Here is a 26047-nt window from a genome sequence, read left to right on the forward strand (position 1 = left end):
GCTGCCTGTGGTATGGTTTAACACACCTGCTCATGACAGCATTCTGGGATTATGCTTGGAGTCTGAACAATGAAGTGTCTTTACTTCTTGCAGGCCCTGGGATCTCAGGTTACTCCCATGCCACAGAGAAGGCAGGTCCCTCTCTGGCACAGTGCCTACAACAAGCAAAAGAGGTGATTCCCTCAGCACAGCACAAAGAGACACCCGTCTACCTCGGAGCAACTGCTGGCATGCGGCTCCTCAGGTACTGCAGGGCTTGTCCCCCTCTCCTGCACCTGGGATCACCATGGATGTGCAGTGGGGGCCTCTCAGGAGCAGTCCTTGAGTGTACTGCCAGCTCACACTGTGCCCAGACACCTTCCTCTGCTGCTGACTCTCTGAGCCCCGAGTCCCCTGCACTTTTCCATTGCTTCCCCACTCACTCCAGCCCTCCACCATCTCCTGCATCCACATGTAGCAGAGAGACAGCAGGAGATCAGCAGTGCCCAAGCTGATGCCTAGACATGCCCACAATAAAGGGACGCTCAAACATCCCCACAGTTTGCTATTACACCTAATCCCGGATTTTTGAGCCCAACCATGTTGCAACTCCCCACGGAGGGCCATCAGAGGCTAAAGTAATTTTACAATCACATCCTCCTTTAATTACAATTTGTGATTTTCATGAGGGTGACCCAGAGCTCTCCTGGCTAACACAGGGAAATTATCTTAGGTACACATTGTCTGGGAAATCTTCCTGGAGATGTCTTCTGGATTTCTTCTCTAATGGTGACAGTAAAGAGTGAGAGGAGTCTCCATAGTGCAATTCCTATCAGGACACATGCTACAGAACAAGAGCTCAGGTCTCTGCTCCAAGTACCTACTCCTCTCAGCTGCAGGGCCTGTGAGTGTCAGAGCTGGTGGCAGCTGTGCTGCCAAGGTGTGACAGAGAGGACCATGGCCAGTTAGAGCTGGATGACTCCTATGAATGACCAATCTCTTATCATTGACACTTGGTGGGGAGTTGCAGCCTGCCTACTAAGAATAAAGCACATAGAGAGCTGTCAGCCAGAGTCACTCCATCCTTTCTTCCTTTCATTCAGGTTGCAGAATGAAAGTGCAGCTGACAAAGTCTTGTCCTCAGTAGGAAACACACTACGCTCAGCTCCCTTCAACTTCCAAGGTGCCAGAATCATCACTGGTCAGGAGGAAGGAGCCTATGGATGGATCACCATTAACTACCTTCTGGGCAATTTCAAGCAGGTATTATATTCATAGCAATTACATTTGATTCATTGGCTTGCAGCACTTTTTAAGTCCTGCCTTGCAAGAAGGTGCCACAGGCACTCTCTTCCCTTGTAAGCCATTTGTCAGGGATCAGGAAGCTGCACATCTTGCCTCAGCAGTTGCTGTGAGTACATGCTGATACTTAGTGGTATCGGGATGCACCACTGTAGTCAGGCTTCAAGCACTGAAATAAAACACCAGCATCTTCAATAATTTTGCTCGGGTACAGCATCCTTCTCACTTCCTGATCTAAAAGATTTCTGTTTCTGAAAATTTGACTATGGTTCTTTCCTGTTGAGCTTATAAATCTTCTGAGAGCTGAAACAGTAAGTGGATTGTTTTTTCTCATAACACTTGTATTAGATTTCATATTCTTTGCCCTCCTGCAAACACTTGGACATGATCCATCTTCTGTATTTACAAGCTTGCACTTTCTTATATCTTGTTCCAGCTCTCATCTCATGCCCCCTCCAGGACTTCCCATGTTTCCTGTGTTCTGTGCTTCTGCTTCTCTCCTCATCGTTCTTTCTCTTTTTCATTTCTCCAAAATAAATCTTGTCCATCCCAATATATCTGGTTTACTTTGATTTCTTTTTTCTCCAAGTCTGGCTGGAAAAAGCTTCTACATTCCCTGAAATCCTTAAGTGAGACATCAGGAGCACTAGACCTCGGAGGAGCCTCCACACAGATTACCTTTGTATCAAAGGACCTCTCTTCTGAGTCCCCAGAGAACCAGCTCTACTTCCGTCTCTACGGCAAGGATTACCAAGTGTACACGCACAGCTTCCTCTGCTATGGGAAGGATCAGGCTCTGCAAAAGAAACTGGCCATGGATCTACAGGCAAGTACATCTAAACCTGCAATTGAACAATCCTGGATCCTCCCAGCTTTGGGATACTGGTGCTGTAAAAGTTGCTGTGTCCCAGCTCACCTCTTAGTCTGGATTAGGGAAATGTCACTGTCCTGCATGCAGACTGGGCATGAGGTGCCCATGGAGTGACAGCCGATACTTTCAAAAGCACTACCAATTTGAGATGCCTTGATTCCTGGGCATAGGATAGCAAGAGAACTGCATTTAACTGAAGTACTCGGGGGAGGTGACGTTTTACTATCTCTGAGAAACCCAACTCTACAGCACAGCTTCACAAACTAATAAATAATTTGCCCAGGGTCCTACAGGGAGGCTGTGGCAGTACCCACATCTTGCCCTGCACAGCCAGTGCCTTAAGCCATCCTTATCCCTTTGATCTGATGTGTGCCCCTGGATGTGATGTACTGTGACAAGTGCCACTCTTCCTTGTGGTTCTTTCCCAATTCTATAGCAAAGTTTAACAGCTTGGATTGATTTTTATTTTCAGACCATGGAGAACAGCGATCTCCCCGACCCATGCTTTCACAAGGGTTATGAGAGGACTATAAATATTAGTGATTTCTTCAAAAACCCTTGCACATCAGACAAGAAAAAGCAATTACCTTTCAGCCAGCTGTACATAAAGGGAGAGGGGGACTATCAAAAGTGCCGAGAAAGCATCCAGAAACTCTTCAACAAAAGCATTTGTCCTTACTCCAGTTGCTCCTTCAATGAGATATACCTACCTCCATTACAAGGGGATTTTGGGGTGAGTCTTCACTCATTCTTCAGCTCTCTGTAATCCAGAATGTCAGAAGAGCAGAAATTCAGAGTAATGCTAGAGTGCCTTCTTCATGACTGAGGCAGGAAATAATTTACAAGATGTTTCTTTGGATATGTAACTACAAAAGTAGTGCTGCATTTGCAGTGAGGACAGACAAGAGCTACCCCAGTAAATACTGGCCTAGCAGGACTGCACTGTCCCCATTTTAACCCATCTCCTTGGGGTGCTCTGTTTACTCACTTTTTAAGGTGTCCTTCCTGATGTCCAGCACCAGAGGCAGGACAGGCTGCTGCAGGCAGGAACACTGCTCCTGCAAACCTTGTCCCCTGAGGTCAGTGGTGGTACCAGACCTGGAATTCACCCAGCAGTGTCTGAGTGCTACTGAAACCAGTCAGCTCACCTGTCTGCTTCCCAGACATGATGAAGACAGTGCACACTCTGAACACACATTAGGTGTGACACCATGCTGACCATCAGTCCTGGAGCTGCAAGAGCTGCTGAGTGACTGTGAGGCTTTCCAGGGAACTGCTAATACAATCTTGCCCTGTTCCCAAGCTGCCTCCTACCTATCAGCTACTGGCTGTGGTCAGAGATGGGGTTTCTGGACCTTGGATTATATGATGTGGCTTTGTACAGACCATCACCTCTGTTCTTTGTGGTGATATTGGTTGCACACTCATCTCACTCAGTTGCCAAAATGGAATAATGGTTGTGATGGTAATCAGTGTTCACTGTGTCACTGGCATGTGTAAAGGAGAGAGCTCACTGAAGTTCTTCAGGATATCATAATTCCTACCTCCATCTCTCAGCAGCTCTGAGCCATATGTCTCAAAATGACATTACTCTTGAAAACATTCCTGCTCTTATGCGTGTGATGTTGCTTCTTATATTTCTCTATCTATAAATAAACTCATTTTCTTTTGTGGGATTTGTGGCCTAGTCAGATTAAAAGAATCTTTCTCCTTCAGGCTTTCTCTGCTTTCTATTTTGTGATGAACTTTTTGAACCTGACCAGTGAACCAAACCCCTTTGCCCTGAACAAAGTGACCAGCACCATTGAGAGCTTCTGTGCCCAGCCTTGGCAAGAGGTGAGCTGTGCTTGTTGCAGTAGACTGGGGCTGCTGATACTTTTCTGTAGGATAAATGTCTGGGGTTGATTTCCAGAGCAAGATGGGGAATATCCCTCAGCACCTGCAGTGGATGCTCAGACACAAGCTGGAGCAGTGGGAAGGTTTATTTAACAGCCTGGTGATTGCCTCCTTCCTTAGGTGAAGACAGCATATCACCACATCAAAGAAAAGTACTTGAGTGAATATTGCTTCTCTGGAGCCTACATCCTCTCTCTCCTGGAAAATGGCTATGGGTTCACTGAAAAGAACTGGCAAATGATCCACTTCCTTGGAAAGGTGTGTTTCGTAGTGGGGAGGGCTCTACCCCAGCAGTTCTCTGCCACCTCTGCTGCACAGCCTGGTGTGTGGCACTGGCACCACTTTATCCCCAGGGGTGCCACTGCTCAGGCAATGCCATAGGCAGCCTCCCAGCACTGATTCTGCTCTTGTGTTTCAGATTGGCAGCAGTGATGCAGGTTGGACCCTGGGCTACATGCTGAACCTGACCAACATGATCCCTGCAGAGGAGCCAGCCGAGCCCCCTCTCTCCCACAGCAGCTACGTGGGGCTGATGGTGCTGTGCTCCCTTGTGCTGGTGTCTGTGCTCCTGTTTGCCTGGCTTCTCTTCCACAAGCCCAAGTGCCTGCAGAAGGGGATTGTTTAGGAAGAACCTGAAGGGGAGAGGAGCCGTGTCATCCTGGCTGCTCAGGGCTAGGAGACCCCAGCAGAGCAGGCTGTACTGCAGAGTCCCTCTCACTGAAGCTACTGACTGTACAACAAGGGCATTTATTTCTTCTGAATCACACTTGCACTGACAGATGTTGGGACATCAGGCTCGCCACCTTCTCTGCCAAGGACAGACAAGCTCGTGTCCCCTCCTTGAATGGGTTGTACTTTCATTGAATGAAACTTTGCTGCTTGTTGGTTTCTGCCTTGTGCACAGCATTATAAAGAGAAAAGTGGCAGCAATCTTTGGGAGCCAGCGCTCCTGCAAGGGTTATCTCAGGGTCACACATCCCACTGAGCTCTTGGGAGCTATCACAAACAGGATGATCCTGCTCCTTCTCTGCTGAAGGTGTTCCCAAGAGCCCTTCCTGCACCAGCACACCTCTGCTCACCTCCCTGCGCCCTGAGCTCTCGCAGCCCTACAGCTGGTACAGCTCTTGCACCTGGTTGGCCCCGAAGGTGGGTCAGGCTCCCAAATGCCTCTCTGGGAAAATAAGGGATGAGGATGAAGAAACTGTGCATGCTTGTGGTCATCAGCCCTTAGCTGGGCTCTCTTGGCTGTCAGCTCCTTTTGCAGGTGGCAAAATGCCTTTTTCCCACGTCTTCCTGATGTTGTTGCTGGACCAAAGCTGGCTCACTGTTGCACTGAGCCATTCCCACATCCCTAAGGTACATCAAGCCACAAGTTCCCAGCCAGACATTGCTGCTTTTTGTAGGAAGAGCTTGTATTGGCCCAGGTTCCTTGGCCAGTAGTGATTGTTTATGCTTGCAGGGACCCTGGTGTGATCAGTGTGCCCTCAGGTATAGACCCACTAAAGCAATCCAGGGTCAGTGTGCTGATAACACAGCAGCCTCCAATCTAGGGAAAGTGTTTATTAATGCATGTTCCTGTAGGCAGCTGGCAGCAGTTAACCAGCATGAGTATGCACAGATTGAACCGCTCTTTCCACCAGCAAAATTAGTGAAGATTTGCCTTTCCTTTCCTCATAGCACAGGCTTATCCTATGGCCATAAGACCCAGGGCTTGTGAGCACACATACTGCAGCCCATCTTCTAGCACACAACTAGGACGATGCCACTGATTGAGTTTATGAATCACTTCCTTCCATTTTTCCATTTCTTGGTCCAAAAAAAAAAGAGAGGTAAGTCAGAAATCCATTTTTGTGAAAACACTCAGAAACCACTGGTGCCTGTCTACCTCCCATAAAATCTCAGAAATCTCTTCTCCTAATGACCTGTAAATATGGAGGCAAAAAGAAAGCAGATGTTGTAGAGAGGAAGGCATAGCAAACACACACCTGTTTCCCCAAGCAGAGGTGTAGGAAGTGTGGAGGGGGTCAGGATGTGCAATCCCAATAATGCCTTCTCCTTTAGGCAAGCACAGACACAGAGCTCTCCCAGTCTGTCCCTCTACGCTTCCCAGGCTGGAAAATTTCACCCAGTTATTTCTACTTCATGCCTGGAAGTAGAAACCCTAATATATTGAAGGACCTAAAGGTAAGGGAAAAATCTACCCTGTCCTAAGATCTCTGGGCAGATCACTGTTCTTCCAAAAATCTGTGTCTTATTTTTGCTCTGAATTGGCTGGCTTCAGCTTCTGTTGGATCTTGTTCTGCCCATTTCCAAAAGACTGAGTAATTCTGTTATTAAAATCCCTTTTTCCTTGTTGGTGCTTGCAAGTTGTCATTATATCATATTAAATAGATTGGTTTTCAATCTGTAAATTGATCTCTGCTGACCTCACTTGTAGTCTTGACTTTACTTGTTTTAAAAGTTTTACATCTTTCTGAAATGGGGACACAAAAGTTTTCAGCAGGTGGTAGAGTCACTAATAGTGTATATATTAATCTATGCTCTATGCTCACCATTCATGTATCTCTGGTCCAGATCTGTTCACTTAACAGAAAGATTTTAGGCTTTTAAGTCCAGCTGGACATTGCATCAGTCTTTTTTCCCAGTCAGTGCATTTCAGAACAGCCTTTGTCTCACATCCTACCACCCTGTCTCTCAATATGAGCCGTTTTTCTTTCTTTGTGTCTCCACTGAAAAACATATTATTCAAAGAATATTGCCCCAAGCAGATTATCCAGTTCAATCTGCAAATGACCCTTCACCATCTGTGAGTCCATTGACCAGTTTTTGTTTCTCTGCAAATACACTGCGATGTTGGAATTCAGCTAGGGATGCAGTGTTCCTTCTGTTGTTTGCAGCAATTATAGGTAAGTGAGAGATGAACAGCAGGTTTTGGCCATGGCTGGCAGGTATGCAGGAGAAATGTGTGATCAGAGCTGCTTCTGCTGCCCAGACAGCCTAATTTGCAACACACCCCACCACACACCACCTTCCTTGCTTACAGAGCCTTTGTAGCAGAGAAGATGCCCTGGAGAAGCTCCCTAGGTGAACTGGTGCATCCATCATTCCTGGGAACAGCATGGAAACATGCAGAGTGGCAATTCCTCTCCTGAGATCTCCTTGGCAATCTGGCAGCTGCTCGGTTATGTCCATTATGAGAACTGGCAGATCCATTAGGACATGCTAGAAATTGATGTAAAAACTTAATGTGGAAATTGGTGTGGAGAGAAAGCTTGTGCCAGTCTGCTCGTGTCCCTGCTAAGGATTTATGTCAGAAGAAAATGTCAAATACCTGGGAGAAGAGCTTTTCCAATGTTTTGTAGATTCATTGCAAGTCCCATAGTATTAATATTGTTAGCTCCTGATTCTGGAGCCAAGTGAGCAGCTGTCATCTTCACTTGCTCCTTCTGTCTTAATTATCTCACTTTTTGGTTTGAGTTTTGTTTTTTTTTTAAAGCTTTAAGTGTGACTTGAGTGCAATCTAAAAGGCCCAAACTAAGATAATGCAAAATATGTTGCAATATTTTTAAACCTTATGACTTTTAGACCCCATTTGTAAATCAATCTCTCTGGGATAAGGACTTCTAAGATGACAGCAGTTGAGCAGCCTGAGACCCCGGGAATTGATTGACTGAAGGCATCCTGTCAGGGTGAGACCATTGCACATCACTTCCTGGTAGTGAACAGAACCGCCTGTGATGGTTTTCTCTAAATCTCTCCTGTTATTGCAGGGCTTTATTCATGGAGGCTGCTCAAAATCCTTGGTCAAAGAGTTCAACTTTATGAACATTCATTTCTTTGCTTCTGTATTGCATCTGATCCAGCCATTCAACTCAAATGTGTGTTCCAGAATCACTCAGCATGTACATGAAGACCATTAATGAGAGTGGAGGGAGTTTCCAAATATGCCAGTAATAATGTATCATTTCTCTTCTTAATACAGTTGATCTGCCTCACTGATAATTATCTGTGCCTTATTTCTAATTTGATAGCTTCTGGCTTTAATTTCTAGACACTTCCTGCTTTACCATTTTGCTTTTCTGGGTAAAGCATCTTTTAACATCACATGTTCATGTCTATCACATATTTACTCACTGTTCAGCTGTGCTGTGCTGCCAAGACTCCAGACCTTGGTATCTGCTGAAGAGAGATCTCTCCTGGGCTCCTAGGAAGCTCTGAGATGTGCTGCAGCAAGGTGGGATGAGTGTTTCTGGTTTGGGTTCAAATGTTGATTGGTCCTTTTTTGAGGCGGATCCTTGCAGAGGTTTTTGATAGCTTTGCAGGGTGCAAGAGCAGCCTGGTCTCGCTGGGACTGATGACCTCCATGAGCTCTGCCATGTCCAGTCAAGTGTGGGGCAAAGCTCTCAGAACCTGTCAGAAGAGACAGCCTAGGTACCTGCAGTACCCTCACCTCTTGTACCTGCAGTACCCTCACCTCTTGTACCTGCAGTACCCTCACCTCTTGTAGGAAAACTGATCCCCACTACAGGCTCGACTCTAAGCACCTTTCACTCCTCTCCCCGATAAAGCTGCCTGTCCTCTGTGCACAGCTGATTTCTCCAGCCCTACAGCAAAGCACCGTGGGGCCTCAACTTGGAAGAAAGCTCTCAGAAGTGGGGCCATCACCTCTGCACTGGAAGGCTGATTTGAAGTGTTGGCACCGGCCAGGGCTTTCCAGTTTGTCCCAGAGCTCTGGGCCGGATGTGTGCCCCTTCATTCTCCACCCCAGTTCTTCCCGTGCTCTGTGCCAGGCAGGATGTGCAGGCTCTGCAGGGCTGCCAGCTTGTCACAGGCTCAACAGCCTGTTCAGGAGGGACTGGGGAGGGAACACTGAGGACAACAGTCCCTGCCACGCAGGCCATGTGTTTTCCTTCCGTGGCCCAATCCTGAAGAAATGGATCTTTGTTTTGATGCACACACAAGCCTCTGTATGCTTATCATAATAAAGACTTCTGAACTGATGCCAGAAAAGTTTTCATGCTGTTTTCCAGAAGATGGGACCTTGCCAGCAGTGGAATGGAGCTTCTGGCACTAAACATGGAAAAGTCCTGAGATGTGATTTCCTCTCTTGCCAGTTCCTTGATGCTCTCCCGGGTCAGCTCTGAAGTTCCTGGTGGATGGGTAGCATCCCCTCCTGGTAGAGAAAGGCACTGTGGTTTTTTCCCAGGCTCTGGGCACCTCACACAGGTTGTCTCACTCCTGGGAAGGCTGCTAGTGCCCAAACCACATTTATTTGCCTTAGCTTCATCCTGACCTCCTCAAAGCAGTTTGCTCTCTCAAGCTGTGAACTGGACAGAAGCAGTCCTCTGTTCTCATTTTCCCTCTCCCTCCACCAGGCAGCCCCACTGGCATCAGGCTGGCACTGTAGCCCACCTTCCCAGCCCCCTAAACAGGTGAAGGACAGTGGGCCTGTGCCCCTTGCTCACAGGGCTGCATGTCTCTGTGTGCAGCCACAGCCATAGCTCCACCAAGGCAAACAAAGCTCGTCATAGTTGTTATTTTTCTTTCAGCACACACTCCCCACAGTTCACTCATTCTTATGGCTATTAGCTTGAACTTTCCTCAGATTTTCCAGTCTTCTTCTGCTAACAATATGGCCAGAACTAAAGTGAACCCATCAGATGGAGTCTTTCCATGGCAAGTGCCAGCAGAATCAGCTCTTTGCTGCCTGTGCCCATCAGCAATGTAACAGTGGGGGGACAGGGCTTGCATTCACATTCCTCTCACTTAGAGAGGGAGCATTCCTGCTCCCCTTCTTTCTCCCATTGCCTCAAGGTCTCTCCATTTTCGAACATCTGGGTGGGGGTGGGGGAGTGTATGATCCATCCCAGATGTATTAGCTGTATTTTCCAAATGAAGTCTTTATTTACTTCACTGTTTCTAAGTTCTAACATCTTCTATTGTTTGTTTCTGCTTTCATCAGCGTTTTCAAACATGTCCAAATTTATTATGGGATTAAAGATCCATTAGGTTGTCATTTTCCTAGAACGTGTAAAGGCCATGCTAGGTCAGATCAAACAGACAGCACATTGGCACTCGTCTCCAGCTGTATGGTGGGCGAGGATTTAGAGGGATAGGGAAAAAGCATAGTCCTTTTCTTCTACCCATCAGGGGCTTAGGAAATTTCAAATTTCCTAGGATCAAATGATTGCTTCAAGATCTGATAACTGTGGGTGCCCCTATGTGGGTTCTCTATGAATTCATCTTATTCTCTTTTGCACTCATTTAACTTTCAGCTTTGATTATGTAATTTCATGGTGTCTTTTGTGCAAAACTATTTCCTTTTGTGTGCTTTAAACCTGCTGCCTGATAACAGGCTGCCTTCATCCCTGTGCTGTGGGATAACGCTGACTAACTCTCCAGACCCAGTAGTGTGTTAGATGTGTTCTCCACCCACATGAGATTTTGCCCATGCTCCTTTTTAGGCTCTAATGCTCTGGCATTTCTTTTTTTACTGTTGTTTCTCACATCAGTGTTGCTTGCCTACATAGGAAAGCAAGAGCTTTCCTCATGTGTCCCTTGGCAGCACTGCAGTTCCAACTCTGCCACTGCTGTCCCAGGCTGCTGAAAGCAGCCTAGGAAGGGAAAGGGGAGGGTGAAACTGGCCAAACATGGGGCTTGTGCTGTTTTACTATAGCCCTGCCTAACACTCTCTGGCTGCCAAGTAACACTGGGTAGTGCTGGAAACCTGCCCACGACTCTTTCACATGGCCTTCATTGCTGAAGCCTGGGGAAAGAGCAGCTCCAGGGGAACCCAGCAGCCCTGGGAGCAGGGATGTGAAGGAGGTGAAGGCATTTCCCACTGTTGTTTTGGGCTGCCAGCTTTGCAAAATACTACCAGGCTTGTCTTGCTGTAGAGACAAGAGCTGTCCTACCATATCCATGCTCCCCATGCTACATTCCCCTTGGTTTCTGGCATGTGCTGGGAGAAGCTATCACCCCCTGCACTGACTCTTGTTACCTGGCTACAGACGGGTGCAATGTCATTCCTGCTCCTGAACATGTGCTGCTTTCAGACTGGCTGACAAGCAGGGATGTGAGGGGATGAAGCTTAACTAGGAGAAGGTATTAATATGGTTGCTGCTATCTCTATACATGTATAATGTTCTTCTTCTTCTGCTCATGTCTTCAAAAGGACATTTTTTCAAAAACAGAGGTTTAAGAGGGAACTGTGCAGATGGGGCCGAAGACCAAGAAGGCAAAGGGTCAAGGAGAGAAAGGACCACTATGATGGTGCTGGGGCAGAAGAATATTGGATATGGGAAAGCCTGAGTAAGCCAAGTCATGAGCAGGCAATCCATGTGCCTCGACCACCAGCCTGTACAGTTTGCATCAGAGCCTATCAACAGCAGCTAGAGGCTATAAAGAGGGGCTCCCTGGTTTTACCACTGCTCTTCCTGGAAAACTGAGGTAGAAAGACAGCAGCCCAAGCAGATGTGGAGAACAGGTAGGAAAGCACTGGGAGAGAATGCTTTGCTGGGGGAAGCAACCCTTGACACAGAAATCAGAGCAATGCAGCACAGATCCACCTCAAGTCTGAAGGGAAAGCAAATGTTTGGCATGGCACTGAGTATCCTGGGCAGCACATTACCGATGGCCAGAGGAACTCTCCTCTAGCAAGGCCTGGATAGAGCAGAATAGCATGCTCGTGTTACCAATGGGAGCCTTTCTCTTGGCCTATCCAGCCGTGATGGTAAATTTTTCAGCTGTTTTTGCTCATGTTTGGGCTTTGTGTCAGGGTTGTCCTAGTAAATACTTCTATCAGAGCCACAGGGCTGCTGGAGTTTTAGCCTAGTGGGGCAAGGCTGCTTCTGGCAGTGGGCAGAGTTCAGGGACCATGAGGTGTCTGCTGCCCATTGGGATAAGTATGGCAGAGGGGTGCAGAGGAATCAGCTTCCCCTATATCCAGAAACAGTTTGCAACCCTTTGTTAGCAGACAGCAGGACATTTTCATTTGTCTTTACGCAGTTAAGCAATGTCCTGCTGCCCAGTGCCTGTCAGAGCTCTTTCTCATGCCCGCTCCCAGAGCAGAGCGGGGTGACATCAGACTTTCGAGCGAAGCTCTCCGTGATGGTCCCTGCTCAGCAAACAGCTCCTGCATCACATCCCACGCGGCTCTGCCCTCCCCCTGCACCGTCCCAGCTCGGCAGTTCGGGCAGCCAGCTGTGGCGAGGGCGATGCAGTCCGTGCCTCTGTTTATCCCGGGAGCAATGGGATCGCCGGGTGAGCAGGGCCGGGCAGAGGGGCCGCGGAGCCCGCGGCAGTGCCTCCTCTCCTTCCCTAGGATTTGGGAGGAGGCGCGGCGCGGAGCAGAGACCGGGCTCCGGGGAGGAGCGGTGGGAGCTGCCCGAGCCGGGCAGGGCTGCGGGAATCGTGCGGGCAGCGAGGCCGCCCCAGCGCTATCCCCCTCGGCTCTTGCCCCACGAGAGGGCTCGGTGACGGGCAGCCCCCCGCCCTCCGGCCCCTTCTCCTCTCCTCTCCTTTCCCCCGCCCGCCGCTCCCCGTGCGCTTGGCAGCCCCGACGCCCTCCGCAGCCAGTTTTCCAGCCCTGCGCTTCTTCTGCTGTGACAGCCAGTGGCTGCGGGGCCCTGTTTGCTGTCCAGTTAATAAGTGAGCTGGAGCGGGGGGAAACTTCTGCTCCGGGGGAGAGCGGGCTCGCCGGGGGCCGGGCGGGCGGGCGGGGGGAGCATTCCTGCGCCGCGGGGCCCCGGCGCGCCCCGCTCCCGCCGCCCCCCGCCCGCAGGTGCAGGGGGCTGGCACTCGGCAGCTGGAAAGAGCTGGTTGGAGTTTGCACTTTAAGCTCCCGGCGGGGAGGGAGCCGGGGCTGGGAGCTGGTCCGGGCGCCCAGCGCCGCGGGAGGATGGCGCGGTGGCTGCGGCCCCTCGTGGGAGCCCTGCTCCTGCTCGAGGGGGCGGCCGCCCTCAGCTTCCTCCACCATCGCTACGAGGAGCTGGTGCAGGCCCTGTTCCGCGTGCAGAGCCAGTGCCCCTACGTCACCCGCATCTACAGCATCGGCCGCAGCGTCGAGGGCCGGCACCTCTACGTGCTGGAGTTCAGCGACTACCCGGGCATCCATGAGCCCCGTGAGTACGGGAGGAAGGGGACAGCGGCTCGGACAGGACGGGCTCCGTTGGCACACTCCCTGCCACGCGGCACTGTTGAGGCACTGGGTGGGGGTATCTCCCTTTCCAGGCAGGACTCCTGGCAATGCCCAGGTGCCGGGCAGCGCGGTGTCCGGCAGGGACCCCGCAGCCAGCCCAGGGACGCGCCCGCCCAGCCCGCACACATGCACCATGCTATGCCCTGTGCTTGCGTGAGCTGCAGCGTGGCCCGGGCGCGTACTTTGGACGGAGCTCGGAGTTTTCAGCTCAAGCTAATGCGAGAAGGCAGGCGAGTCCATCCCAGCGCCCCACCTGCACGCCCACACTCTCCCTCCCAAAACAGCGCTGTTCAGGCAAGGAGAGCAGCACCCACCCTCTGCCCTGTGCTGCTGGGTAGTGACGGGAGAGAACGTGTTCGGCCCTTGCTCCTCCAGACGGCAAACCCAGGAGGACAGCAAGCAGGGACCCCGGCAGAGAGGGCGCTGGGCTTGTCCAGCCCTCCCAGCGCCGAGGGCAGTGCAGCCTGGGTGACAGGCTGGTCTCAGGGATCTCCACCTGCTGCCACGTGGCCCTGTGGAACCTTGGCAGCATGGCCCCTTGAGCTGCTGCCTGTGCAGCTTGGAGATGCTGCCGAGCCAGACCTTGCTGGCAGCCAGGTGCCCTGGGGGGGCTGAGGAGAGCAGCTGCCTCTCCAGGCTGGGGGGCTGCACACAGGGCTCACTCACATCCCTGCCTTGTGTCCCTGAGCTGCAGATAAGGACAGAGCTCTCCCTGCTTTCCGCAGGATCGTTTGCCTTTTCAGGTCCTGGTTGATGTGGTTAAACACAGGGGCTGGTAAGTGCAGGCAGCCTAGTAAAATAGAAATCTGCCAGCAGAGCTGCAGGGGTGTGCAGAGCTGTGCCCCCCTCAGTGGAGCAGCCCCCACAAACCCCACAGCACCCCATGCCTGGCAGCACTGCACTAGCTGCATACAGCTCCAGTCCTGTGGCCCATAGTATCATTTTCGGGGGTGCCAGGAGGGATGGGAGCTTTTCCACCTTGACTACCTCTGTGACAGCCCTGTTCAGCACTGGAACACCTGTATGGCACTGAGGGTGTCTGGGGCACCTCTGCAATGCATCAAAGACTGATTCAAAGCACAGAATGAGCAAAGGGCACTGGCAGTGCACCGCTGGATTTTAGACTTGCAGAACCACATGAAAGCAGCTGGAAAAGCTATAGGAGATGACTCAGATCTCCCCTGCCCAAGGCAGGCAGCATGGACCTGTGACCCTGCTTGTAGCATGGGCTGCTGTCAGGCTGGCACTTTCAGCTTGTAGCATGAGGAATTTGGGAAACTGTGGATTTCCCTGAAGGACATGAAAAGTAACTCTGAAAAGCAAGCTCAGAGTCAATGCAGTAATTAGAGCTTGTGTGTCCATATATATAAAGTTTAGGGGTTTGCATACTGAAAAAGGCTGACAAATCCTGCTGCAGATTTGAACAAAGCAGAGAATCCTTGCTGAAACCTTATTTTTTTAAAGGCTGCACATATGCCCAGGATTTTTCTGTATTTTTAATAGCTGGATTGTCTAACCAAATCAGTTCTCGTGTCCCTTAAATCTAACAAGATCAAAATATATTGCCCATCTCTGGTGTCTTGCACTGAGACACAGCAATCAAGACATGGAAAAGCAAAATGTTTAGCTAAAATTAGACTTTTTTTTTTTTTTAATGCAGCAAAGCACAGGAGTTCAGGGGTTTTGCAAGCAGCAGCTCACAATCTGGGGGTGTGATGCCTTTTACCCCAGAGATCCTGATGGACATCATACCTGGCAGCAGGGCTGCATGCTGCCACTGTGAGTCTGATCTCTGCTGGTGCCCAGAAAGCTCACAGTGTAATGGGAGTCTCAAAATCTGGCAAGCCAACATTTGTAACAACACCCTTTTTTTTCCCTGACTCTTTCATGTGACAGTCAGGCTCCCTTTTTAACTTGATTCCCCTGTTGTCTTTCATTCTACCAATGCTGGCTCCAGCCTGCAATGTGACATTTTATTTTCCCACAAGTAACTGCTTTAAAAGGCCCTCTGGGAAAGCACAACCATGTCCTGCCTCTTCTTCAGCAAAGCAGCAAGTCCTGTTCCAGGCTGTTCCTGTCTGCCTGTGGTCTCCAAGTCTGTATTTTGAGACCTTATTTTAGAAAAGTCGTGGCAAGAGACCTTTTTGGTCATAATGGAGCTGCCTGAGGGACAGTTTGGTCCATATTCAGCTCAGCTGCTGAGGGTCTCTCCAGGCTCTTTTCCCTTGAGGGTGAGGGGAGCCTTAACCTTGACCTTGGAGTCAGGTAAAGAGGAAGGAGAGATACAGAGCCGGGAATGTGCCGGCACTGAGAGCAAATGTAGAACAGCAGAGGTGGGAGAAACGGTCTGTGCCCTCCACTGCCACTGACCACAGAGCTGTGTGGCCCTGACAGCCCAGGGCAATCCTGCCAGTGCTCCCTGGTCCTTTTGTGCTGACCACACCACCAGCAAATATTCCTCCTGTGTGCTCCGAAGGTTCAAAGGAACCTGGAGGAGAGTCTGAGCTGCTCCCAGGGTTCTGTGGCAAAATGAAGCAGAGCCCATATGAGAACTGTGCCACTCTCCCTCACTGAAGTTCGCATTTTCCAAGGGAAAGGGTCATTTTACACCATGTTTTGGGTGTCCCTTGGGCTTGCCTGGGGCTTCCTGTGGTAGGCATTTGCTCTTCTCCCCTGTTCCAGCCCTGACTGATGGCATCACTCTCTTGCTCTCTCCAGTGGAGCCAGAGTTCAAGTATGTTGGGAACATGCATGGGAACGAGGTGCTGGGCCGTGAGCTGCTGCTGCAGCTCTCTGAGTTCCTGTGTGAGGAGTACCGCCGGGGCAACGAGCGGATCACGCGCCTCATCCACGACACACGCATCCACATCATGCCCTCCATGAACCCCGACGGGTACGAAGTGGCTGCCAAGCAGGTACCAGGCAGTGATCACCTCCTCCAGATGGGTAGGGACAGAAAGCCCTTCAAATGCCTTTGGGATCCTCCTCACTGCAGCTAGGAGGAGGGGGAATTCTTTCTCTTCATGCCCTGCCAAATTTGTTGCCGTCAACTGCTGTTGCTGCTTTTCACCTCCCTACCAAGGGTTCTTGCTGTGTGTCCTGCCACAGGTGACCTTGGCAGCTGATGGAGAAGACTTCCTATATCTGTCTTACTCTCCTAAGAAGTTATTTGTCACAGGAGGGTCATTGCAAATCCCTTGCCCTAGACTGGGAAAGTGACAGCTGAATGCCACTGTCATAAGCAGGCAGGGACATGAGAGATGGGGGGGGAATAAGCTCCCTAATCCTCCTGCAAAAATATCACCCATTTCTTTGTGCTACTAGACTTCAGGGAGATATCTGTGGCTCTTTCGGCTAAAGCAAATTGTATATTTGTCTTGTGGCTTACTTTGTCACCCTGGAAAATGAAGAAACTGTTATTGATTTTCCCTGTCAGTACCAATACTCTATATTGTCCTGCCAGCAACAACACATGTTGTAACTCACAGGCACTGAAGTGCTTTTACAATGGCCAGTCTCTGCTTCTCTGATGCCCAATCTGGCTGCACCCAACCTGGACTTACCACTGTGATGCACCTTTGCCCCACAGGGCCCAGACAGCAACGGGTACTTGACAGGGAGGAACAATGCCAATGGAGTAGACTTGAACCGCAACTTCCCTGACCTCAACACGCTCATGTACTACAGCAGGGAAATCAGGGGGCCAAATCACCACATCCCACTGCCCGACAACTGGAAAAGCCAGGTACCAGTCTGGGATACTGTGAGGGCCACAGCATCCTCTTAGAGTGTCTCAGCATGCAAGCAACTACATTATCTTTTGGTCTGCATAGTGCTTGTCTCCTTCTCTGAGCTTTCTGCCTGCAGACAAATGGTGCAATCCTGGTCCCATAGCACAGCTTGCACCTCTGCCAGCACAGGCTGACATCACAGCCAGCTTGGAAAGCTGGCTGCAATGCACAGGGCAGAGGAGGTGGCATGTGCTGGCTAACACCTGTGCCTCAGGTTTTGGGGTTGTGCTGCGGGAGCTTCTTTGTGTATCGGGGCAGTTGGTGGAGAACAAAGGAAGCTGCAAGAGCTGCATCAGACACATTGCAGGACAGGGTCTGACATGGCCAATCACACCACAGCCTGGCATGGAGCAGCAGCTGGCACAGAGGTCTCTTCTCCCTGTCTCCTTCTCTCTTCTCCTTACAGGTGGAGCCAGAGACATTGGCTGTGATCCAGTGGATCAGCAGCTACAACTTTGTGCTCTCAGCCAATCTGCACGGTGGAGCAGTGGTGGCAAATTACCCCTATGACAAGTCCCAGGATCAGCGGTTCAGGAGCCACCGGCGCACGGTGAACACGCCTACCCCTGATGATAAGTTGTTTCAGAAGGTGAGCGTGGCCACGCTGGGTGAGGACATTCCCTGGCAGGGTGCAGAGAGAGAGCTGGATGGGAGCTCTGGTCACTGCGTCATGCAGGAGCTGAGCCAAGAAACGTGTTGGAAATAATCGTTAGCAGACTACAGCATTTCTGCCAGCCACTGGCTTAGGAGCCAGATCAGGACAGTCCCACCCTGTGAGGCAGTCCCACCACAGGAACAAGCCAGTCTTAACTCTCAGGGGCCCCCTCCTTGTCCATGCTGTGCTTGGGTTCCCCATAACCCAAATATCAGTTGTATACTCAATAACAACCTAGTCTTCCAAAGCTGGAAGCTGCACCCAGCTTTGCCACACCATCTTAGAATGCATAGGGATTTTTTTCCTAGAGAGATGACTGGGAGCCTGCTGAGACCAGGATAAGGGAGGTGGGTGCCCAGCAGGGGCTTATGGATGGTGAAGAACAAGAACTATAACAAACAGTAAGAGCTCCAGGAGCATAGGCAGACATCAGGGAATGCATCAGTCTGTGGCTGTAGTTCATTAGTGCTAGCAAAAGGGCTTTCTTCATTATCCCAGAAAACAAATCCCAGTCACTGCTTCCATTAGGAAAGTACCCAGCACAAGAATAAAGTAAGTCCGCATCAGAACAGTTAATGAGAAAAATAAGTCCAAGCTGGAGTTCAGCCTTCTCTGGAAGCAGAATCTGTCAGGACCTCCTGGGATCACGGCTGTGCTCAGACACAAATATAAAGAGGCTGCAGTCTGGGGCGTAGGCTAATGATACCCACGTGGCCTCAGAAATGTAGAAAAGTAACTGTTTTCCTGCTGACAGAATGATATTACACTGGGATCAGAACCATAATACAAGGGTACAGAGTTTGCCTTAGAAAATGCAAATGCCGGTCTCCTAAACACTCTTACGCAAAGGACTGGCTTTGGATGCAGCAGCCCAGTTTTAGCTCTGCCTTCATGTCTAAAAATAAATAGTAATCTTAATAAGGGCAACAAACAAATCGTTGCTAGAACCAGAAGTTGCCCAAACTCTTTCCTAATCCAAATTCCCCCACTACATATCTGGACTGATACTGGTTACTTTTCTTCCTTTATCTTTTCCCTCTGTTAGTGCCATTTGCTGTGTGGGGCCAAGTGTCCCTGCATAGGTCCAGTGCCCTCTGCTCCCTCTCTTCTCAGCACAAGCAGGGCAGATGCTGCTTGTGCCAACAACAAGCTTACCACTTGCCAGATTACTGCTCTTCTTCCTTCTCCTTTATCTTTGTACATCTTGTAGAGGTCCTGGGTACCTCGTGTTGTATTTTGTGGCAGTAAAATGCAGGAACTCTCTCCTGTCTGACTTCCCTGCCATGCTCCTCAGCAAAGGAGGGAGCACATTTTGTCCACAGCCAGGCAGGTTCTCCAGCCATGTGGGGCTGGAGCAGTGACCACTGGCTACTCTCCCTCTAGCTGGCCAAGACTTACTCATACGCCCACAGCTGGATGCACCGGGGCTGGAACTGTGGGGATTACTTTGCTGATGGCATCACAAATGGGGCATCCTGGTACTCACTCAGCAAAGGTAAGGCCTGGGCAGGTGAGCACCCCCCACAGTAAAAAAGAGGTGAAGGGATAGACAAGAAACCTCAGGACAGGATGGGTTGGGGGAGGACTGTGGCAATAGGATTGTGCCCATTACTAGGCACCATTCTGGCATTTGTATCTCAGACTAGGAAACGGCTTGGGACTACTTGAAACGGCTTGGGAAAGAGCCACAGAAATAGCCAAGGTCTGCAGAGACTTTCATCCTATGTGCTTCTAGACAAAGGAAGCATTAATCTATTAGTGTATTTGAAAATCCTCTGGTGGAATTTCATCAATACCCAAACTGTGACCAAAGGGAAGGCAGCTGCTGGGTCCTGAAAAATCTTATTTAAAAAGGCACAATGAGGAAACTGAAAAATCAACACATAAGACTGGACAAAAGATTGAAAAGAAACTGGAAGAGATATATAGGCCCCTGTGGTACTCAACCTCCCTGGGCTTCTGAAGGCAAGTTGGTGAATGATCCAGCTGAAAGAGAGAGTTGGAAGCTAGGGAAGGACAGGGCTGCATGGGTTGAGGAGGCTGTCGTTGCACTGTCATGCAGGGAGGAGGCTGCAACTGTGGTGCAGAGGAGAGTGAGGGTCAAAGAAAGATGAGCCAGGATGACTGGGATATGGGAATAGGAAGGCAGCCATGTCCTGGCCATAGACTATTCTTCTCTTCCAGGCATGCAAGACTTCAATTACCTCTATACCAACTGCTTTGAAATCACTCTGGAGCTAAGCTGCAATAAGTTTCCCCCCGAGGAGGACCTAGAGAGGCAGTGGATGGCCAACCGGGAGGCCCTTGTTGCTTTCATTGAAGAGGTAAAGGGGCAGTCCTGAGACCTTCACCCTTCTCCTGCAGATCCCCATGGGCCCTGGTGGTGGGGGACCAGTAGGCACCAGGTGTGGAAGGGAGGTTGTTGTGGAGCTCATGGGATGCTCTTGTTGGTGGCCTTTGGGGAAGCTGTTGTTTCCTAGACTGGCTCTGGTGGGGACAGCCAGGATAACCAAGGGTACAGGGAAAGGTAGGGCTGTCCCCAAAGCTCTGCCCTGCTCAGCAATACCCTCTTGAGCAAAGGAGGGGCCTCGACCCATCAGTCTGTCTCCCTCCCTGCAGGTTCACCAGGGCATCAAAGGGATGGTGTCAGATGAGAACAACAACGGCATTGCAGGAGCAGTCATTTCTGTCCAGGGAATCAGCCATGACATCACCTCTGGTGGGTTGTTGATCTGCTTACGTGTCTGAATATGTGGATGAAGTTAGCAGGCGAGGCTATAATATGTGAGGCCGTCATGGTTTGATTCTCAAAGACACCAGCTGGGAGAAATATGCCTTATCCTTATCCTTGACCAGGTGGGCTTAGAAAAGCCTAGGAAAGACAGAGGCAAGAACTGGAACACAAACCTTATTGTAAAGGACTTCAGAAACTCAGCTCCTATTTTATCTGGGAGGGACTATTGAGGGGATAATCTACTCAAGTATTTTAAGTATCTGCAAAGAGCTGAAACAGAAGATAGCAAAGAACAAGATGAAAAAAGAGAGAATAAGATGAAAGACTGAAAGTTCATGCCAGACAAGTTTAGACTGAGAATGAAGTGCCTCTTTATCCAAGCTGTGGTTGTTTCTCCCTTGCTGGCCAATTTTAGCCTCCTTTCCATGAGCACCTTCCCCATAGCAGACCAAACATTATAGACTGCTTGCAGAAAATAGCTGATATTACAGCTCTTCAGAGGTCAGATTATGACATCATTAAAGCTCCTCCTGGCTATAGGTCTGTGAGTCAGTAACACTAATATTTTTGGCACTTATGCCAACTTGCATAGGAAAGGGGACTGTAGGAGAAATCACAGAAGAACGGCTGCCAAGGGCCCTCTGAAGTCTCTTCTCTTGCTTGGAGCAAGATTGTCCCCAGCATTGGCTCTGATCAGCCACTGTTCCCTCCAGCCAATTCTCACTGACCCCAAGGATGGATATTTCACAGCCTAACTGCTGTCCTGTGCCAGGGCTCTACCACATTCAGGTGAACCTGTGCTCCCAGATCCACCTTGAAGCAATTTGCAATATCCATCCAGTTACATAGACGGGATTATACTCAGATTTCCAAAGTAATCCATAATGTGGTGTTACCTCACTGTTGGCTGTCTCAGGTCCCTAAGCACACCAGAGCACAGTCTATCAAAGTGCTCCTGGGATTTTCTTATGCAGGGAATCAGGGAGCAGTTGAGCTAATGAGCAACTAAAACCTGCTAATCCAAACGTGGCAAAATTGTGTATGGTAGGATTGTGTTATGTATAAGAAATCAGACTGGAGCTGTGATTGTCCTTAGGTCTGCTGTCATCTGGCTGGGGAGTGCTCAGCTTTGCAGCCTCCCTACACAGGCACAGCCAATGCTGCTCTACAGGCCCCTTTCATTTAGCTTTTACTTGCAGATTGACCTCTCCTTCATGACACTAATGAAACATCACTTGCACTGTACCAATGTGAATCCAGCCTTGAGGTAGCCAGCAGATTTGGGAAAAAAAAATCTGGGTTTTGAAGGCTACACATCCTAGAGGAAGTAACTCGGCAAGAATTACTGGAATGTCTTTTGCTTTGCTTCCTCAGCATGCTGAGTGCTTTCTTTTCCTACCTTGTGTTCCAGGTGATATGGGGGATTATTTCCGGCTGCTGCTGCCTGGCACTTACACTGTCACAGCCTCTGCAGAGGGGTACCAGCCCCTGACAGTCACAACAACAGTGGGCCCAGCTGCACCTTCATTGGTGAGTCAGACGGCATAGTCACAAGGGTTTCTCAAAATATCTTCACCCCAGGGAGAAAGAAATGTGGTGGGGGATGTCTAGTGAGCAGCAGAGAAAGGAGATAGGATGCAGAGCATTTCCAGTGGCTGTAGGTTATCTGTTTTGGCAGACAAGGCTCCACACAGCTCACAGCATGGAACAGAATGAAGACAATGCCACGTGCCTTTCAATTCCTTACTGAGGCCTTGCAGCTGCACTGGGCTGCCATACCAGCTCCTGTGTCCTTCTGCCTCTTGGCCATGGAGAGCTCCTGGCTGGCTGGGACTGCTGCTCTTCAGCTCTTTCCCCATCCTCCTCACTCTCCAGGATGAGATGATGTGAAGACAGCATCTCTTCCCTGAGGTTCAGTTATTCCCCCAGCTCTGTGGGTTGCAGCACTCTGCTATCATCTACATTCTGCCTCGGACCAAACATGTTATCAAACTCATAGAGGCTGAAGTCTGCTTTTTTTTTTGCTGAGAGCACTGAAGAGAAATGGGAACTGAGTGCCAACAAAGAACAGCCAAGCACCTTTGGGAAATGAAGTGCTCTTGACCCTGGTGTATCTCCTACAGTGCCTTTCTGAGGGCTGGCTGGACAACTAGCAATTGGTTGCAAAAACAATGGGTGGTGATCCCTGCCCCTGCTGTTGCCTTGTGAACATGGTGAAACCACAGATGCAGGCTCCTCAAAGGACCAGCAGGGTCCCCCCATCTGCAGCGTCCTGGCACATCATTTGCTTCACTGTATGTACACCAGTCAGGCTCTGCTGTAAATACATTGTGGTTGCTCTCCCACCTTCCATCGCTTCATCCCACTCTGCCCAGCCTCTGAAGTTCTTCCAGAGCTGCCCTCTTCTCAGGATTAGAAACCTTCTAATTTTCATACTAAATTTATTTATGGTCAGTTTATGCCTATTTGTTCTTATGCCAATGTTGTGCTTTAAATAGCTCCTTTTCTTCACTGGTGTTTATTCTCTGGTGTATTTATAGGGAGCTGTCAAGCCCAGTCCTTTGTTTTGCTAGGTTAAGCACCCAGCTCTTTGGGTTTCCTTTTCAAAACAGATTTTCTTTTTACGGTGTTACTGTAGAAGACTGATTTGTTCCCTGATGGTCTCAATTTTGCATAGCTCCTCTCACAGCAGCCCTCCTGTTCCCATTTCTGCAACACCTCCCATATTCACTGTTCACCCCATCCCTCCTCCAAGAAGCCCATAGAGCCCCATTCCAGTTTCACCTTTCTGTATGGCCTCCCCATTCCCCATTTATCTGATGCTGTGTTTTGCACAGTCTCTGTCCCCTTCTCCTTCTTGTGCCTGCTTGTGTGGCTGTAGAGGATGGAGGTTTCTTTCTCAGGATTCTTTTGCCTGGATCCACTGGAAGCACTGGTTGCTGAAAGACTGATTAAGCTAACAAGATGCAATTGTAAAAGAACTGTCTGTCCTAAACCATCCTGTGAATTAAATATTCACAGAGATGTAAAGTAATGCTATGTCTCTACTCTCTGGTGAGAAAGGGAGCATAAAGAACATAACTCAGCCCCTTGCCATTCACAGGTCCTCTTCCAAACCATCCTAGAATATTGCATTGCCACAGGAGCAACTCTGCATAAGAAATATAGTTCATTGCTAGTACATTTTCCATAGGAGGAAAAAGATTTACAGCTTCTTTAAGAACCGAGTTCCTTTAACAATGGCTGAGACCCCTGATTGTTTGACTTGGCCCCAGAGTCAGCTTCGAAGGCAAGCAGCAGAGGCAGGTCCTGCAGACCCCTGAGCCAGCAGAGCACACACACAGTGTTAAATGCAGTTATCTTTGTTCTTTCTCCAGGTGCATTTCCAGCTCAAACAAGAAGTGGTGAGGAAGCCTGCGGAGCGTAAAGCCTCAGGCACACGTATGAGCAACAAAGCCCTTCAGAAGAAGGTTGTGCCAAGAGCCACCCGCCGGGGGACCCAAAGATGAGGACAGCTCATTCAGCTGAGAGCTGGGGAAGCCGTTTACATGAGGCCTGGCTGATGACTCCAGCCAGTGGACTTTCCAACAGTCCAGCATGAAACTAGCCCAAATTATTAGGTTATTAAACAAGGAAGTATTTAGTCCCTGAGCAAATTGTGAAGTCATTCACAACAAAGTGTGCCTGGGCTACAGTTCCCCAGGCAGTGTGTCTGTGTGTGCTGAGTTCTCCTGCACTTGCTCCATCTCAGAGAGCTCTGCTCCCTCTACTCCTGGACTGTTGCTACAGCCCACATGAAATGCCACTAGTGTATCCCAGGGATAATGAATCCAAGCCTCAGTGTAAGCTGCACTCACAAACTGGGCCCATGAGCATTAGTCCTCTGGGTGAAAGTGCCATGCTTCTCCCTCAGGTAAGGACACTGCTGCCTGCAGACCCCCAAGTTAGAGGAAGGTCAGTTTTAAAGCAGGCAGTGATGTGAGCAGCTCTGAACGCAGCACAGTTAGGAGGTGATGGTTCAAGGTCATCTCCTGAGCTTGATGTGCAGATGGGACTTTGTAGTAGCTGGTTTGGATTATTTGTAGTCAGAGAGACTGAAATTATGCATGCTGGCAGAAGCCAAGTATTATCCTGTCTCCTTAAGTCTTCAGACCCAAACCAGGTGCCTTGCTGTGGGGTCTTCTCTATCCAACCCAAACTATTATTCTGAGCACAGAAGCAACTAGCTGAGATCTGACAACTGGTGATGAGTAGAAGTCCAAGCCAGGTTATTTGGATGTTTCTTTGAGACAAATTCTCTGAACCTTAGTTCAATATGCAATTGGGAAGTGTGAATGCTTGATGCCAGCAGTGTATTGTGCAGGTTCAACATAAGCTGTGTGAGTTCTAAATGGGTTAGGAGAGAAAGGATCCATAGTTCAGTGAGGTGGGGTACTATGGGCTGAGGCTTAAAATGCTGCTTAGGCTGTGTGGGCAGGTTTGGAGTGGAAGCAAGAGTGAAAACAAAGCTGGTTATTTCCATGGTAAAAATATCTTAATCAGGCAAAACCTTTCTAGCATTCTTCATTGAAAATAAATAACTCCAAAGGGGTAAACAGTACCACCTGTATGCCCCAGTGATTTCCTTGGGTGGTTTTCCCAATCTCCACCATATAGCCATCGGTTACTCTGTTTGTCTCCCTTTTTAAAGCCTGTCAAAAAAGTGTCCCCGAAACATTCATTTGCTTCTCCTTTTTTGCAAACATTCCTTCATTTCTTGTCAGCAACCTGTACCACCCTACTGCAGAAGCAATATTCTGCACTTCACCCCTCACCGTCACATCCTCCTCTGTCTCTGCTACAAGTTGCTGGTGGTATTTTCAGCATTAGCAGCACACACACACTCTTGTAGCTCTGTCTGCTAAGAGAAGCTCTTTCTCTGTTATGCCTTTTCTTGTAAAGGCAAAGGAAGCTGTCCCTTGCAGGTTAATTATACAGGCCGTTGCAAAAAAGTGCCCAGAATGGTAATGGGTAATGCTCTTAACAGTGGCTGTGAGTGATTTTGGTCTGCAGAAACCAGTAGGAGCTGGAGACACTGGCCAGTTCAGCAGTCACAGCCAAAGCCGGATTCCAATTTTTTTATTTTTTTTTTTCCTGCGGCAGAAGGGAATGAAAAAGGATGACAAGGCTGAGATGCTCCAATTTCTGTGTGGTTTAACACCCCTTCCACTGGCCAAGCCCAGCAGCATCACTGCAGATGCTGGACCCTCCTGTTGGAAGCCACGTGTCAGTGCACATTCACCCAAAGGATTTCGTGGTGGATATGCAGGCAGGACAAGGGAGGGCACCCTGCATCCTACGGTCTGGCTACATGCAGCACTTAAAAGGGTCTGCTGTCACCAAGTGTCCAGCTCATGTGCAGGAAGATATTGCTGCCCCTAACTACAGCACACTGCTGGCTGAGCTGACTGCTGGCTTCTGAGGATGTGTATGAAGCTGAGAGCAAGGAAAAAGCTCCCAGGGAGCAGCCTTCAGCTGGCTAATTCACTCTGGACAGGGTGATGCTGAGAGCTGCCCATGCCACCTACATCCCACCAGTGTCACAGGTCGTCTTGCTGAGCCTGCTGGCTGCAGGGTGCTC

The 26047-nt window shown here is 49.6% G+C and overlaps 2 protein-coding genes and 1 long non-coding RNA gene across 8 annotated transcripts in view; 2 read left to right on the top strand and 1 right to left on the bottom strand.

The window, feature by feature from the left end:
• The window catches only part of ENTPD1 (ectonucleoside triphosphate diphosphohydrolase 1), a 29181-nt gene extending 22771 nt beyond the window's left edge, over positions 1-6410 (top strand). For all 6 annotated transcript variants that reach the window (XM_014885936.2, XM_088169182.1, XM_088169184.1 and 3 more), the window contains 7 exons: positions 94-244; positions 1083-1242; positions 1871-2107; positions 2625-2885; positions 3869-3988; positions 4169-4306; positions 4467-6410. In XM_014885936.2, coding sequence (XP_014741422.1) covers positions 94-244; positions 1083-1242; positions 1871-2107; positions 2625-2885; positions 3869-3988; positions 4169-4306; positions 4467-4673 — 1274 coding nt within the window. In that variant the 3' untranslated portion in view covers positions 4674-6410. The remainder of the gene's footprint in view (positions 1-93; positions 245-1082; positions 1243-1870; positions 2108-2624; positions 2886-3868; positions 3989-4168; positions 4307-4466) is intronic.
• Positions 6411-8347: 1937 nt separating this feature from the next.
• Positions 8348-9058, bottom strand: LOC148223032 (uncharacterized). The gene is made up of 2 exons (XR_015805168.1): positions 8532-9058; positions 8348-8483 (listed from the first exon to the last, which is right to left on the bottom strand). It is a non-coding gene; the product is annotated as an uncharacterized LOC148223032 (long non-coding RNA).
• Positions 9059-12874: 3816 nt separating this feature from the next.
• Positions 12875-24078, top strand: CPN1 (carboxypeptidase N subunit 1). The gene is made up of 9 exons (XM_014885941.2): positions 12875-13170; positions 15966-16162; positions 16837-16992; positions 17445-17627; positions 19077-19188; positions 19878-20017; positions 20313-20412; positions 21839-21957; positions 23805-24078. The coding sequence occupies exons 1-9, from the start codon at positions 12948-12950 to the stop codon at positions 23934-23936; spliced, it is 1362 nt and encodes a 453-aa protein (XP_014741427.1). The 5' UTR covers positions 12875-12947; the 3' UTR covers positions 23937-24078.
• The last annotated feature ends 1969 nt before the right edge of the window (positions 24079-26047 follow it).

This window comes from Sturnus vulgaris, chromosome 8, assembly GCF_052056855.1.
Source record: "Sturnus vulgaris isolate bStuVul1 chromosome 8, bStuVul1.hap1, whole genome shotgun sequence".
NCBI lineage: Eukaryota > Metazoa > Chordata > Aves > Passeriformes > Sturnidae > Sturnus > Sturnus vulgaris.

Excerpts from the sequence above, each read along its gene's own strand:
- CPN1 (XM_014885941.2), top strand. The coding sequence starts at position 12,948 with ATGGCGCGGTGGCTGCGGCCCCTCGTGGGAGCCCTGCTCCTGCTCGAG. Across the intron at positions 13,171-15,965 it reads CCCGGGCATCCATGAGCCCC|TGGAGCCAGAGTTCAAGTAT; the intron begins GTGAGTACGGGA and ends TGCTCTCTCCAG. Across the intron at positions 20,018-20,312 it reads TTGTTGCTTTCATTGAAGAG|GTTCACCAGGGCATCAAAGG; the intron begins GTAAAGGGGCAG and ends CCCTCCCTGCAG.